At 46.4% G+C, this 16,125-nt stretch overlaps 1 protein-coding gene across 6 annotated transcripts; it reads left to right on the forward strand.

Annotated features, from left to right (window-relative positions):
* The first annotated feature begins 530 nt into the window (after positions 1-530).
* GPR160 (G protein-coupled receptor 160) lies at positions 531-15,297 on the forward strand. Of its 6 annotated transcripts, none has more exons than XM_066600914.1 (3): positions 531-593; positions 10,872-10,942; positions 14,151-15,297. In XM_066600914.1, exon 3 carries the CDS (start codon positions 14,177-14,179, stop codon positions 15,236-15,238), a length of 1,062 nt encoding a protein of 353 aa, XP_066457011.1. In that variant the 5' UTR covers positions 531-593; positions 10,872-10,942; positions 14,151-14,176; the 3' UTR covers positions 15,239-15,297. The 6 variants fall into 6 exon arrangements, with proteins under 6 accessions (XP_066457011.1, XP_066457001.1, XP_066457037.1 ...); XM_066600904.1 differs by lacking the exon at positions 531-593 and adding an exon at positions 612-729; XM_066600940.1 differs by lacking the exon at positions 531-593 and adding an exon at positions 612-729 and having other exon boundaries at positions 14,154-15,297.
* The last annotated feature ends 828 nt before the right edge of the window (positions 15,298-16,125 follow it).

Here is a 16,125-nt window from a genome sequence, read left to right on the forward strand (position 1 = left end):
GCAGCCGCGGCGCCTCTTGCAGGTTCTTGCAGCACACCAGGGAGCCGTGGTTAGGACACGCTGGGATAGGGGATAACTTTATCATCATGGGGGTTTGACCGTTGGGACCCTCACCGACCCTGAGAACAGGGGCCCAGCCAATCCCTGAGTAAATGAGCAGAGGTCGCGCAGGCTCCATTCACTTCCATGACAGTTCACGACCTTCAGAAATCTCTTGACGGTATCATTGAAGTGAATGGAGCGACGGCACTCCATCACCTCCACTCCATTCGTGTGGGGACCGACTGGACGCGGTTCTCAGTGTCTGTGGGGGTCCCAGCAGTTGAACCGGTCATAATGTGAATAGCGGTTAACTTTATAATTTGGCACAAAAAGTGTCCTTAAGGGGTTAAACAGCAGAAGAGACAGAAGTGTGACTGTTGTCATAACAACGGGGTGTGACTGGAGGGTGGGTGCAGGTGAGACCTAATAACCCCAGAGGCTACAGCAGCCAATCAAATCACTGCTTACATTTTCTAACCCGGACTGGAGAAGCCCTCTGACAGGTTGCTATGGGCAACAGCTGGCTGCTCGTCCGTCTATGGAGCATAGAGGTGAGTGTAGAGAGGGGAGCAGCCGCGCACACCTCTGTACAGCGCCGCCCTCCCGGCTCACACGGGGAGGAGCAGCGGGAGGTCGTGTCCCACAGAGCGGCCGGGATGTGACCGCTGCAGACGGTGCGGGGAGCAGGTAAGAGCGGACAGCGGGGCTGCAGGCAGCTGCTAATCCGGACACCGTGCAGCGCAGACCGGAGCAGCGGAGGCGCCTTGTGTGTGAGGGCTGGAGCCGTGCGGGTGAGTCGGCACTAGTGTCAGCCGTCTGTAACCCCCCAGCTTCTCTCCCATGTCCGGCCATTCCATAGACTTGTATGGGAGGATGTGTGACCTGAGGCAGATCTCCCACTCCCTGCGTTGCTCAGAGGGGGGCGCTGCAGGGTCCAGGGAGTAGAATATTACCTGCCGGGCTCCACAAACAGAACCGTAATTTGTGGTGCTTTTACAGAGTTGTTGGTCCAGGTCCGGCCCTCCAGCGCGGCTCGGCTGATTACTGCTGCGCCGACTGAACGGCGAATGGGAGGTTTTCACGTTTCGTTTGTCGCTCAGTTTCTGCAGGCAGTTATATAAACGTCGTATCGTTCCGTGCGAACAGGCGTTTACTTCTGAGCGACTGCCTGCTTACTGTGAATGGAGGTGAGCGGGCCAGGATGATCCCCACGCCGCTGCCATTCGCTACTGCGCCGCTGTTCAGTCAGTGAGGCTCGTTTCAATGTAAAAGCACAGGAATGATCGGGACGAGCTGCCGGCGACAGACGCCTGACAGATTGTCGCGACTAAGACCGCCTGCACACGACCGGATTTGGATTGTGGAATCTGCAGTCGTCACCTGCGCAGACGATCCGCGGCATTCCGCATCCGCCAAAATGGAACATTTGCGTGTCCAGTCACATGAGTGGACAGCGATTGCAATGTGCGCCCGCAGAAAAGAAATCACGCAAAATTAGGACATGCTGGAGATTCAACGCGGACGGCTTTCATGGAAATCGATGAAAGTCGTACAACCCGCGGCCCGTCCGCAATACAGCGACCGCGCTGGGAAAAAAATCTGTACTGCACATGTCCGACGGCGAGCTGTTCGGACCATCTGCAATAGCGGTAGATTCAGGTACGCGCAGACGCAGGCTTAGATTGGGCTCCTGCATGTAGAATCTGACCCGGTCATGTACAGCCGGCCTATAAGCACCCTTATATCATCTAATGTATAGGGGGTCTCCCAATACACCTCCCTCCCCCCCAGACGGGGATCTAGTAGTTGGATTTCACCTGCCCAATCCTTTTGTTCCTGGGGAGACTACCTGCTGCCGGCGGGTCTGGCGTTGGCTTTCGCTCCCCTCTACATTGAGAGCACATGAGCGCTGTCAAGCGTGTAAGTAAACCTGTCGGCCCTCTTGAGCCCCATAGCAATTCCAGAAGGTGAGGAAACTGTGAGTTTGGGAGGCTGTAGTACTCAGCGGGTCCCCTGCTCTGGCGCTGCGCCCCCCAGGTGTCAGCTTCACTCTCTTCACATGGCTCTTGCTCTCCCATAGAGATCAGTAAGAGCGGGCACACCGCCTCTTCAAAAGTCACGCTGTGCGGAATTCTCTGCGGCACAGCGAAGAAACGGAGGACTCTGTGAGTATAAAAAGCAGCTTCCTTAACCCCCCATTCCCTCACCTATAAGCCCTGTAACATAGTTTATGAGGCTCAGAGGTGTTGACAGGTTCCCTTTGATCCATAATTCACCTTTTTATGATGGTACCAGTGGGCTTTAACCCTTCACGTACTCCTTTCTTACAGCCTTGCAGATTTAGAATTGGAACAACAAACTTCTTTATTTTCATTAGATTAGCCCTAACTATGTCTTTCTTTTTTTGTATTTGGTGTGGAAATTCAAGGGTTAAATAGGAGTGATTAGGTTTCTCCAGGTGCATTTCCTATTGGGTTGTTGGATTTTACCCTCTTAATACTACAGAATTTACGTTTATGTTCTGGTTGGGGGGGGGGGGGGGGGCACGCTTAATGCAACAGGACATAAACTCACAACCTGTGGATGGCGTGGGCTTAGAAGTGAGTCAGTGTCATCATTGGAGTGGGAGCCATCAACCAACTGCAGTGCAGTACAGACGTTGGCATCGTAATTGTACCCCCTCCCCCCCCCCCCCCCCCCCAATATCGTTACATCATTATGGCAAGACAGGCCGTGTCTTTGGTTTGTTTCTGTATTCTTTTATTCCTTAGTCTTAATAAATTAGTGACCTGTCTCTTTAATGGCAGCAAAGAGGAGGGTGGAGCGACTTCAATAGGATTCAAGTGATGAAAGAAAAATAACTTTCTAGGTATAACGTAAGGTGCTGCCAGTCCAGGTGTCACCACCATATATAACGGGGCGCTGTAATGTAACTCGTAGGGAAGTAAAGACTCTGCAGCCACGTCGCAGCCCTTACGACTAGAGAGATCATTGAGGCAAGGGAGGTAATCCAATTCTTCTTTAATAGTTAATAAAACAGTCAGTATTGATGTATTTCAGGGCCGCAGCCTCTTCCTCAGAAATGGCTGGACTATTAAGTGTTGTGTACGGTAGTTACAAGTGAAGAATGGGGAAGAACAAGAGAAGGGGGAGGGGGAAAAAACATCTTAAAACAAACTTAGAAATTACACAATAATGATTAAATAGAATGATGTAACATAACATAAGGGGAAATGAAAACAAATCAATGAGGCAATAATAATAGTGACGATTCTCTCAGAAAATAGCAATCTGCTCTACTGAATACATGAAATGGAGAGAAGCCAATAAATTGAGCCGCTGCAGTACTTAGAAGATCTAATTCACTGTTAGGTTGGGCTCACACCGGGTGCAAATCCCAGGGAAATCTCGCGAAATGTCCACAGAGGGATCCCACAAATTCCGTGAGATTTCCGCAGCAGAAAGGCAGCTTCAAAGCGGTTCGTTGCGGGTGTGAAGCGGCTTGTCCACCTGTATTCCGTGCAGCCATCTCTCCTCCAAAAGAGGAGAGAGCTGGCAGCGGACATGGTGCTACAGATGACATGCCACGGATTTGAATTCCACACGGCATGTCAGTGTCCGCAACGGACTGTCCGCAGCAAGTCTCGGGTTTCAGATTGGTGGCGGAATTTCCGTGCAGAAAGTCTTCACGGAAATTCCGCCCCCTGTGAACCCAGCCTTAAGCCTCATGTCCACGGGGTTAAAATCCGCAGCGTTTTTTCCCCATGCGGATCCGCGCCCCATAGGGATGCATTGGACATCCGCAGGTAGCTAAATAACTGCGGATGTCATTTTTCCCTTCAGGCGCAGATCCGCATGCGGGAAAAAATAGTGCAGAGGGGGTGGAGAGGGGGCGGGAGCTCAGTTCCTGCTCCTGGCTCTTCCATCCTCCCCCCCCCCCCCCCCCCCCCCCCCCGCAGATAAGGACGACGTATATCAGCTCGGCGTGAAAACCGAGCCGATATACGTTTGTGTGAATCCAGCCTAAGGCTGGGTTCACATAGGGCGGTTTTACTGCTGCAAATCCGCCCGCAGCCGCTAATCTCAGGATTAGCCAGCCATGTGGATGAGATTTCTCAAAAATCTCGTCTACACGGGACGGCTAATCCGCTGTGGTAAATCCGGCTGAAACCGCGGCTGTGGCCGCCTCAGCCGCGGTTTCAAAAGAAGCAGCATGTATATTTACCTTTTCTTTTTTGTTTATTTTCGTCGCGGCCGCGCTCTCCTCTATGGGAGCGCCGGCCGCAACGGAAAAGCAAGCGGCCGGGCCGCTTCAAAGCCGCCATGGCTTAAACCGCGGCGATTCTCCCGGCGGAAATCTGGCGTTTTTTGCTGCGGCCAAACCGCGAGATTTCCGACAGGAATCCGCCTTGTGTGAACCCAGCCTAAAACAACCATGGAATGTTGGGCTGTCCCGACCCCAAATATAATTTATACAATATGCTATATGTACCTCAGAGTGGTGTCATTAAAATATAACTCATCGCAAAAAAACCAAGCCCTCATATGGTTATGCCAACAAGTTAGGGCTATTAGGGCTTATTCACACTAACGCATTTACACGGCGTATTGAGCATGCTAAATCTGTGTGAGCAATACACAGTGAATAGAACCCATTGACTTCAATTGCGCACAAACCTGGTACATGTTAAACTAATTTAACTTAATCGTCCACTGAAATCAATGGGAGTGTGTGTGTGTGTGTGTGTGTTGTTGTTTTTTTTTTCTTATGCGCAACGTATTTACAGTAAAATAGGCGCCCGCAAAATGCAGCACCCATTGTGCAAATACACAGCGCACATGTAGGTGAATACGCTTATACCACACAATGCAAAGATGGCAATCCCTTTGGTCTTTACGGCGTAAATTAGGCTGGTTTTGAAGGGGTTAACTAAACCTAAATCATCTGCATAGTTAATCCAACCAGCCCTAAGTGTGCATGTTTATGGGGAAGTTCTTTACCATGAAACGAGGGAAGACGCGGCCGCTCCGGTTACCCTCTACGTCAGCAGAACGTGTGAATGGGATCTTATTAATTCCCTTTCATACAAGGTGGGAGTTAAGACATTTTTTGGGTTAGCCTGCAGTATATAAAATCCACATTATCTCCCTATTGCTGGTATTTCTGTACATGGACCCCCCTGCTGCTGCGTGTGCACGTAGGTGTGTACAGGTATGTGCAACTTTGGCTCAGCATTATTAAATTTGGAAATTTATTTCTTTTTCGCTGGGGCTGTTCCACCTGTACAAGAGCGGACTTGTTACTAATGTAGCTGGCTGTGATGGGGGTTGGTGTCCCACCCCAACTGAGGGCCCCTAGCTGCATGTATTTAGATGAACACATAGAACAATCTTGAATCAACAGCATGATCTGTCATAGCGCCATAGATACAATGTCTGCGTTTATATCTGCTGGTGCCGCCATCTGAGATGGTGTTACATACCTGCTTGTACTCCTCATTAAGGGGTCATGGCATGAAATGCATTGGGTTGTCTTATGCTGCTTGTTATTATAGAACCATGATTGTTCTCGAAGAATTGCATTTATTTTGGAAGTTCCCCCTCTTTTTCAGCAACTAGAACCAAAACCCTATACACATGGAGGAAACGGCTTTCTGATTTCACATCTAAACTTTGTATCACACACATGTAGAAAACAGAAGAAATAGCTTTGAGAGGAGAGGCAGCTGGTTCCACAGACCAAGCCTTTTGTTTGTGTGTTTTGTTTTTCTTCCTAAAAACATGAGTGTCCAAATGCAAGGAATAGTTTTAACATTGTCAAATAACAAAACCGCACATTTTAGGCTGGGTTCACACTTGGCGTATTCCCGTCGGAAATCTCGCAGTTTGGCCGCAGCAAAAACCGCGAGATTTCCGCCGGGAGAACCGCCGCGGTTTAAGCCGCGGCGGCTTTGAAACGGCCCAGCCACTTGCTTTTCCGTTGCGGCCGGCTCTCCCATAGAGGAGAGCGCGGCCATAACATAAATAAACAAAAAACCGTCTGTAAACAGACATGCTGCTTCTTTTGAAACCGCGGCGGCCGCAGCCGCGGTTTCAACCGCATTTACCGCAGCGGATTAGCCGTCCCGTGTGGTCGAGGTTTCTGAGAAACCTCGTCCACATGGCTGGCTAATCCCGAGATTAGCGGCCGCGGGCGGATCTGCTGCGGCAGAACCGCGGCAAATCCGCCCTGTGTGAACCTAGGCTTACAACTACAATAAAGTGAATGGATACTTTGTCTCTCTGCTCACACAATGTAGTTGGATTATAGTCAGGGTTTCCCTACAAATTTCAACACTGAGGGTGCATTCAGACAACCATATATCGGCCGGGTATTCACGCCGGCCGATATACGGCGTCCCTCTCTGCATGGGGAGGAGGCTGGAAGAGTCAGGAGCAGGAACTGAGCTCCCGCCCCCTCTCTGCCTCCTCTCCGCCTCTCTGCACTATTTGCAATGAGAGGACGGGGGCGGGGGCTAAGGTTCGTGAATTACCCCTGTCCTGCCTCTCCTCATTGAAAATAGTGCAGGGGGTGGAGAGGAGGCAGAGGGGGTGGGAGCTCAGAGCACTGCTCCCGACTCTTCCAGCCTCCTCCCCCTGCAGAGAGAGCGCAGTATATCAGCCGGCGTGAATAGCCGGCCGATATACGGTCGTCTGAATGTGCCCTGAGATGAATTTTCACACTGGCCAGTGCAATATCGGACGGTGAAGCTCGGACTGATATCGCTCTCAGGAAACTGCGATGCCTCAACAGATGAGAAGCATTTTTATGTCGAAACCACCTCCCATCACTTCAGGAAAGTAGCAAGTCTTTCCAATGGGAAACCTTGCATCGCACCCACGTGCACCCCGCACGTTGTGTAATTATTTTTTTTTTCGGGCTTGAGGGAACGCCCAAAGATGGCACATGCTGCAATTTTTCCCCACAATGCAATGCAGGAAGTCTCATGTATATGACCCCATTCAAAAGAATGGGGTTGATATTCCTAATAGATTTGTGCGCTTGCAACGCACAAATCTCGTGCGACTTGAGATTTGTGAGAGATAGGGGACAGAGAGGACTGTAGAGACTTGGCAAAATTTTTGGTGTGAACAACCCGAGGGTTCCTGTAGGTATGGTAGGTAGGTGGGTCTAGAGAGATACTAGGAAGCTTGACAGAGAAAGAGAGGAGGTTATGGTCCGAGAGCGGGAGAGGCAAGTTAGTGAAGTTGGAAGCAGAGCAGAGACGGAAGAAGACCAGATCCAGAGTATTGCCATCTCTGAGTGGGAGAGGCTGTGAGTTGTGAGAGACCAAGGGAGGTGAGAGATAGAAGCTGAGAGGCAAATGGGGTCGTTAGTGGGGATGTTGAAGTCTCCTAGGATGAGGGTTGGGATTTCGCAGGAGAGGAAGTGAGGGAGCCAGGCGGCAAAGTGGTCCAGAAACAGGCGAGGAGCACCTGGGGGGCGGTAGATAACTGCTACTCGCATGGAAAAGCCGTAGGGCATGTACCTTGAATGATGGGGAAGTAAGTGAGGGTACTGGGGGAAGGGGGGTGGTGACCTGGAAGGTGCATTGTGGGGAGAGGAGTGCTATCTACTCCTCCCTTCTCGCCTGGGAGAACTGCAGGCCATTGTGAGACAGTGCAGCAGAAGAGGCCGTGTCAGACTGCTGGATCCACGTTTTTGTTAGAGATACCAGGTTTAGGGATTTAGCAGTGAAAAAGTCATAGATGGTGGGAAGTTTGTTACATGCTGACTGGCAAATCCAAAGCGCAAGTTGAAAGGAAACCAGGGAGGGTATGTATGGACTAATGGTTGGACTAGAAGGGTAGCTCAGTGGGGCAGGTGGGGAGTAATAGGTGCACTAGAGCAGTGTTCCCCAACTCCAGTCCTCAGGGACCGCCAACAGGTCATGTTTTCAGGATTTCCTTAGTATTGCACAGGTGATGTAATTATCCTCAGTGCCTCAGACATTGCCACTGGTGTTCTTAGCATAGGATATCCTGAAAACATGGCCTGTTGGTGGTCCCTGAGGACTGGAGTTGGGGACCTCTGCACTAGAGGGTGGGCCAGGATTGGGAGAGATGTCCCCTGCTGCTAGTAGCAGCAGTATAGCAATGGTGAGCAGGTGGTTAGGGGATTTATGAAGGCGATAGTTATGTTTCACTGTGGCTTCAGGAGGACTGAGATGTTTTAGGAAAGTGAAGAGTGTATGCGAACTGTACATGGGTGAAGAAAGAAGAGGGGAGCTGATATGGATAGAATGCGCAGGGGTGGGGGCTGGATGTAGATTTGATAGAAAACCGTAAAGATAAGAATAGAGCCTACAGTAGTAGTGCAGGGTTGTAGGACAATTTATGTGGCATACCTGTCTCTTGCCCTGTTAAACTGCATAGAAGTTACACTTGATCACAGGGAACAGCCACATGTGTGTCAGTGAATGGATACTACTTTTAAAACCAAGCAACAGCCTGGGAGGGACTATTTAATTAGATTCATTAAGCAGCTGGCTAGTGACTCACCCAGAGGTGGTGTTTTAATGAAGTCTATATATACACACACCATTATTGAGGAATGTAGAGATTAAAAGGGATAGATATATATTATAGTAAATAAAAAAAATTCTTGTAGGTATCCCAGTTAACTCCTTAAAGGGAGCCTGTCACCTCTCTGCAGCCCCATAGACTAAGATATAGTGCTTTTGGGAGCGGTGACATATATTTTTTTTATATTTGCCTGGTTCCCAGGGTGCTGGCGGCTGAAGCCCGCACTGAGCACTGAGCATCCGACTCTTTTCACAGTGCCATGCTCACACTCTATGGGAGGGCACACACATGGCACTGTGAAGAGAGTTGGATGCTCAGAGTGGTGCAGGAACTGGGGAGCAGGTCAGTACACAAAAATACTTTGCCCAGCTCCCTGTCCCATTCCCCTAACAGCACCATAACCTAGTTTGTAGCTCAGTAGAGGGGTGACAGGTTCCCTTGAAGGACATGGTTTATTTTGGACCTAAGGACACAACAATTTGGGGGGATTTTCATCTGCACTTTTCAAAAGCCATTACTATATATTTTTGTCAACATAACCATATGAGGGCTCGTTCGTTGTGTGGAATGTTGGAATACATATAATTACAAATTGTTATTACAATTTTTATACACTTTTCTCGGAGGTCATGGTGAATAAACCTTTTTCTTTTACAGCATTCACCACACAGTGTACATGATGTAACTTTTTTTTCCCTTTTTTTTTTCCTTTCAGGTTGGTACATTTACCCCAGAATTACATGTGGTGTTTCCCCCCCCCCCCCCCCACTTTTGTTCATTGAGGGCTTATTTACATGAGTGTATATCGGTTGGGTTTTCACGGCCAGCCGATATACGCTTCCATATAGGCAGTTCCTTTCCCTCCCACTCACCGGCTCTCTGCCTCTCTCCTCCCCTGTGAGCGGTTTGCAATGGGAGTGGGCGGAGCTAAGCTTCTGCCCTATGTCCATAGCCAGCAATGGGAGTGGGTGGGACAGAGCAAAGCTTTGCTCCGCCCCCACCCACTCCACTGCAAACGCTGGCCTGGAGGAGAGGTGGTGAGGGGGAGGGAAAGAGGGAACTGCTTAAATAGAAGCGTAGATCGGCCGGCCATGAAAACCCAACCGATATATGCTCGTGTAAATAAGCCCTTAAACCCACCCCACATTTTCTTTTTCTCTAGCAAGTATTTATTTATTTTTTTGCATCACTGGGTGAAGAACAGTTACAATATACGGAAGCTATCCAAGATTTACAGTGTGATTATGTAACACTTCCTAAGGCCAGGCTCTCACAAGCGTATGGTCACAGCATATTACATGCATGTGTTTTCGTACAGCATATTACCTGCGCAAATCTCCCATAGTTGGCCATGTTGCCGCTCACACAAATTGTGCAAAATCCGCATGCGTGAAAAAATGCAGTAGGTTCCATCTTGGCGTGTATTCTACATACACACCAAGATGCTGCGTGCCGCCAATCGCCAAGGTAATTGCGTACTTGCAGCATGCTGCCTTGTGCACGGCATAATGTGAATTGCAGCCATCTGATCTCGGCCTAAGCTAGATATAGCCTGATGGCAATTCTTGTTGAAGGCAGCTAGACTACTTGTACTACTTAGCAGACGCTATAAGGGCATGTCCACACAGGGCAGATTTGCCCTGGATTTTCCATGTGGACGCTCTGCAGCATTCACAGCAGCAGCAAAGCAGATGACATTTTCAAAGTCCTGTCCACCAGCTGCTGATATGTGATATGCAGTGCGGAATCCACATCCACAGTATGGCAATTTTAGTGCCGTTTTATTCTGCGAAATTCACTTCTTAATGAGGGTGTGAATTTTGCATCAGAATGGACATCACGATGCACATCGTTATGGTGCCGATTTTGATGCAGACTTTCACCTGTGAATATGCAACAAATCTGCCTGGTGTGACCATGCTGTAAGAGGGATGCCATGACGAGTATTAGCATAAACTATTAGTACGTTTATAGATGAACACAAAGTTTTATCTGAAGGCCACATATATGTGCATGAAGAGTCTTTGAAGTGACGTTGATGTAGTGTCTTTACACTTAGTCCTCTACCTGAAGGCTCCTTCTATACAATAACTGCTGCATCGTTCTACCATGCAATATCAGGTCTGTTATGTACTATAGTCTTTGTGCACACTTACTGCTGATACTGAGGACGCCTCACTTACGGTTTTTAGTTTGCAGAGTATTTTCGTTGTCTAGTTGCTCTAAGTAACTGATCTCTGGTTGTTTCATCCAATTGCACACAGGTTCCAGGGTTCGACATGAGCAGAGGCCAATCTTTCTGCAGCTTGTGGCCGCTCGACAACTAATTCCCTCAGTAAGTTCCAGTGCTGTCTTGTTGCACCCTTTTTTTTTGTTTATAAACGAAGTGGAAACGTATAGGTTTTTTTTTTTTTGTACTATTTTATTATATACCTTTTTTTAAAACTTTTTTATTTTATTTTTTTTCTTCATGTCCCCGCAGAGAACTTGAAGCTGCAATGCTATAGTAATTCCTCTGTACTGCAGTGTGTTATCGCTGATCACAGGGCATAGCAGACCCAAACAGGCGTCCAACTGACACGTTAACTTATCAACTCTCCACAGTTACATGACGGAGGATTAATGATGTCAAAGAGGGAGTGCCTTCCTTCTGTGAACCTCCTACATGCAGCGATTGGCATTGATTGTGGCATGTTGGCCTACAGTGCTAGGTTTCCATTTTTTTAAACGAATTATTCACTGGGAGTATCCCCTAAAACATAACTTTTAATAATGATTATACTAAAAACGTATTGTGCCTCACGAAAATAAGACAAACAAGACAGACAATAACAAAACACCAGGTTCAATACAAGAGAAGAACCGGGACCAGTGGGGTAAAGGTTGCCCCTCTGTTACAGTCCAAGGGAGTGTTTGATGAAAAGACACTACTACCTATCTAGGATGGTCCAATCGTCTGGGTGGACAAGATAAGTATAGATGTAACTTGAGGCCAGTGTCAGAATGTATGCCCCTGGACAAAAGGTTTAGGGGCACTGACCCCACCAAAATCGGTGATTTATAGATAGCGTCAGATAGACGACTATACTATTTTGACCCAGGTCAGGTCCTATATAACGGGTAAGGGGTCAAAAAATGACCGACTTGATGTGGGTCGAAAAGCACCGATCATTGATTATAAAAAGGGTCTCAATAGGAGACAGGTTCACTTCCATTCGGGACAATGCCCAATTGGATAAATGGGGGGGCAGAAGGATAACAGTAAACAGCTATGCTGGGTTCTTCGTATAAGAATAAATTCCTATATGGTTCACAATTAGTTCAATGACAATCAAAAAGATGTCAACCAGAGAATACCATTCCAGAATTGTGATGGGTACTAGTATGATCAATAGGATGGCGGCCCAAGAACAAAAATTGAGCGTTATAATAAATTCTCATACATAATACGACTCAAAACAAATTCTAGACTGGTTCGTGAGCACAGAGCACCAGTAGAGGATTATGCTGGGCTCTCTTTGTGAACTACGTGTTCAGGTACACGTGTTCAGGAAAAGTGGTTCGGAAAAGTGGTTCAACGCGTTTCTGTCTTAAACACTCATCAGGAACCTTGATATGACTTTGATACAGCATAATGTCATCTGATAATTGAAGGTAAAATAGTCCTTCACGATTCCACTACCCTTCCTATCTAGAGTTAGATAAACCCGTGCTTGTTAGTGCTCTAGGTTTTTAGACTTGCTGTTAGATATTATAGTAGGGAATGCTCATAGGTCGGGACGCATAGACGGATAAGTCACCCATTGACGAAGAGCATAAAAAAATCCTAAACTTCCCTGATGATGCAATAATCCTGATGTATTTACTCCTATAGCCTGGACTAACCAAAAACGACAAGGCACCTAAAGATACTAAGCCCCAAAATTGGCGCAAAATACTGACGGTGCCAAGTAAAATAAAAGGTATTGTGGAAACAATGTCCAACCTGAGACAGGGCCCCACTAGTTTGTGGAAAATGCACCTGAATCAAAACAAGGGATAACTCCCAAATATGGTTAGGCTACAAGCAGTAGAGCAGAGTGGGAAGATAAGAGAAAGAACAGCAACTCCTGTCTTGATGGTAGACAGGAGGGAAAATTTTTATAATCAGTGATCGGTGCTTTTCGACCCACATCAAGTCGGTCATTTTTTGACCCCTTACCCGTTATATAGGACCTGACCTGGGTCGAAATAGTATAGGCGTCTATCTGACGCTATCTATAAATCACCGATTTTGGTGGGGTCAGTGCCCCTAACCCTTTTGTCCAGGGGCATACATTCTGACACTGGCCTCAAGTTACATCTATACTTATCTTGTCCACCCAGACGATTGGACCATCCTAGATAGGTAGTAGTGTCTTTTCATCAAACAGCCCCTTGGACTGTAACAGAGGGGCAACCTTTACCCCACAGGTCCCGGTTCTTCTCTTGTATTGAACCTGGTGTTTTGTTATTGTCTGTCTTGTTTGTCTTATTTTCGTGAGGCACAATACGTTTTTAGTATAATCATTATTAAAAGTTATGTTTTAGGGGATACTCCCAGTGAATAATTTGCCTAATAGTCCTTCCCTTTGTATCCCCCTGCCTCTGTGAATTCCATTTTTTTAAACGAGACAAATAATAGAACAGAAGAAAATGGAAAACTTTTTGTTTGCTTTCTGGGGTTTTTTTTCTTTCTTTTTTTAAAAAAACCCATTGAAATCCAATGGGGGGAAAAACAGATCCGTCCAAAAACTGAGCAGAGAAATGGCTGAAGCCCTAACCTAGGTGTGAACCGAGCCTTATTGACGTGTCCTCTTTCTTCTGCAATGCAAAGCTGTGGGCGAAGGACGTATTGATGCTCAGCAGCAATTCATCCGGCATCTGTTGTACAACTTACAGTCTCTAATGAGTCGTGGCCGGTGTGCTGTGCTGGAAGTATGTCCTATGAAACTCTGTGAGGGGTAATTCTTCCATAAAGGCACTGGCATGTTGCTGAATGAGCTGCAGATATCGTTCTCTGAAGGTTTTCGATTAGCTGTTGGCCAAACCTGACATTAATGCTAAATTGATACTAATGGCAGTTGTGTTCGCACAATATGGAACCTATTGATTATGCGTGTTCAATACCCCATCTAAGCGGAATTTGGATCCTCCTGATGAAGTCTTTAAAACTCAGGTCCTGTTCCGCCTTCCATTATAGCCCTTCACAGTAAATAATGCAAAGCCTCCCCCATCTTTAGGATAAAGTTGCTGCTGTGAGGTTTTATGTTACAGATAAAGATTGTTCCTCTTCAGAATCCAATCTGATGCACTTTGGACTTTCTGTGTTTTGCTGCTGCCTGAATGTTGCATGTGAGCGTTTCCTGGGATTGGGGGGGGGGGGGGGGGGGGGGGGGGGAAGGTTCTGTAATTTAGAGGTTTTGAACAAGAACATATTTTATTAAGTGATTTGTTTGCCTTTTGAAGGTCTGAGAGGTTTTATGACTGGTTCGTCATTTAAAATTCATGTCCTATTTTCCCAGCAGGAGGAAGGCCCCACACCTCTGCCATGTATAGTGACCCAGTTTTCATCAGCATATCTGTGACGGACAACGCATCTGACCCAGACAGGATGATTGGAGGAGAGGTGCCGCCCACAGACTGGCGGAGTCTAGAACCCAGCTGTATTCTCATCTTGATAATAACCGGCAAAGTAATAATGAACTTGTTTATATTCAGGGCGAGACAGAGTTATGTGAGTGGCAGCCTAATGGGCTATTGCTGCATCTCTCTTGCCATTGTCGACTTCTTGTTGTTGTTTACCATCTATGTCATTCACTACTTCCAGGATTTTAACCTTATGGGCTTCAGGTTCACCACTTACCACGTTTGTCTGTTCACTCAGATTGTATCTCACACCTACGGTATCCTGCATGTACCATTTTTCTTGGCATCTGGACTGGATTATTATCTGACTGTTGTCCTGTTTATCCGTATCCCATGCTCAAGACTTCTATATACAGCTTGTGTTGTTCTTTTATGGACTGGAGCCTTTGCCTATGTTTTTCTCTCTCCTGCCGCATCTCTCGAGTTGGACGCTGATCAGTCTTCATATCAGTGCAATTTTTACATAAGCAGCCAAAGTTTTTACTTGTCCATTAGTTTAGTCTGCTCTGTTCTCCTGCTGCTTATCCTCTGTTCTTTCGAAATGGTGACTTTCTTAAAGTCACTGAAAGTGATAACCTATGCTGAAAGCACCGTGGTCCTATTTTCATTACCAACAAGAGATAGATGGCCTGTTCGAGGAGGTAAATGTTTCATGACCGCTCTTCTGTTTTCCTTTTTGGGCACCTGGGCCCCATTTATTGGTCTCCAAATAATCATATTCGTATTGTGCGCACATATCCCAGGATACATGGACATGAATGTTCCTTGGCTATATTTTATGAACAGCTTCCTAATAGCAGTGTCATTCGGACTTAAATATCCTGACCTACAAGTGACAGAAAAGACTTTTTCCAGAGACCCATTTATTGGCTGGAAATACTGTGTTCTGCCTTTCATGGATGCTGAACATAACAAAGCAATGTCTTTCCTGAAGGAGTCGCCGTCTTCTGTTATGATTATTTAATCCTTTTGTATGTTGAAATACTCAGGTTGTATAGAATAAAGTATCTATTTGTAAAATATCATGCATGGTCTTATTATCTATGCATACAACCATTTCTCTGTGAATATATGGTTATGCATAAGAGTGCTACAATGATCTATAGTTGGTAATTTGGATGCTGGTTCTACAAAACTGATCCATACCGAATATAGACATGGTGGTAGTAGAGAAGATTTGAGAGAACAGAAGTTTGACTTCTATCTCTAGTTATAGGTAAATCCACAGTGTTTTACTATGCTTTGGATTTGCTCGTGGCTATTGAATTGTATTGTGTTTTTTCCGAAAATGATTTCCCTTCAGCACAAAGGGAATTCCAGCATTCTAGCCAGGACTTTGCAAAACAGGTTCAATTACATTTTCAGAGCTTTTGCCAGTCTGTAACCAAATAGACAAGGAACTTAATATCAGATTTTTTTTTTGACAGCCATTTAAATTAGATGGAGGAGACAGAAGTATAATTTATGAGGAGGATTTTTATCCCTAGCCAGTTAGAATGAAGAATTGTGTCAGTAACTCCAAAAATGTGGTTATCAATGGTACATTGATTATATAGTTGATTTGTTGCTAAAAATAAAGCAAAGTTATGTTCTTCATACAATGTGTACTAATGCTCTTAGCTTAGTCAGAATATAAATTATCCCTATCTAATTGCAATAACAGTGACCTGGTTTAAGTATTTCAATGGCTGGGAAATGGCCAGACCTGGATACACATTGTACAGGAAAGACAGACTAGAAAGAAGGGATGGTGGAGATATATATATATATATATCTCTCAATGTACTTAAGATGCAAAATATGATAAAGAAGCAGCTTGCGAACCTAGACACAGGTTCCAACGCAGGTGTG

This window comes from Eleutherodactylus coqui, chromosome 1, assembly GCF_035609145.1.
Source record: "Eleutherodactylus coqui strain aEleCoq1 chromosome 1, aEleCoq1.hap1, whole genome shotgun sequence".
Taxonomy (NCBI): Eukaryota; Metazoa; Chordata; class Amphibia; order Anura; family Eleutherodactylidae; genus Eleutherodactylus; species Eleutherodactylus coqui.

Coding starts and splice junctions, on each gene's coding strand:
- GPR160 (XM_066600914.1), top strand. CDS start 14,177: ATGTATAGTGACCCAGTTTTCATCAGCATATCTGTGACGGACAACGCA.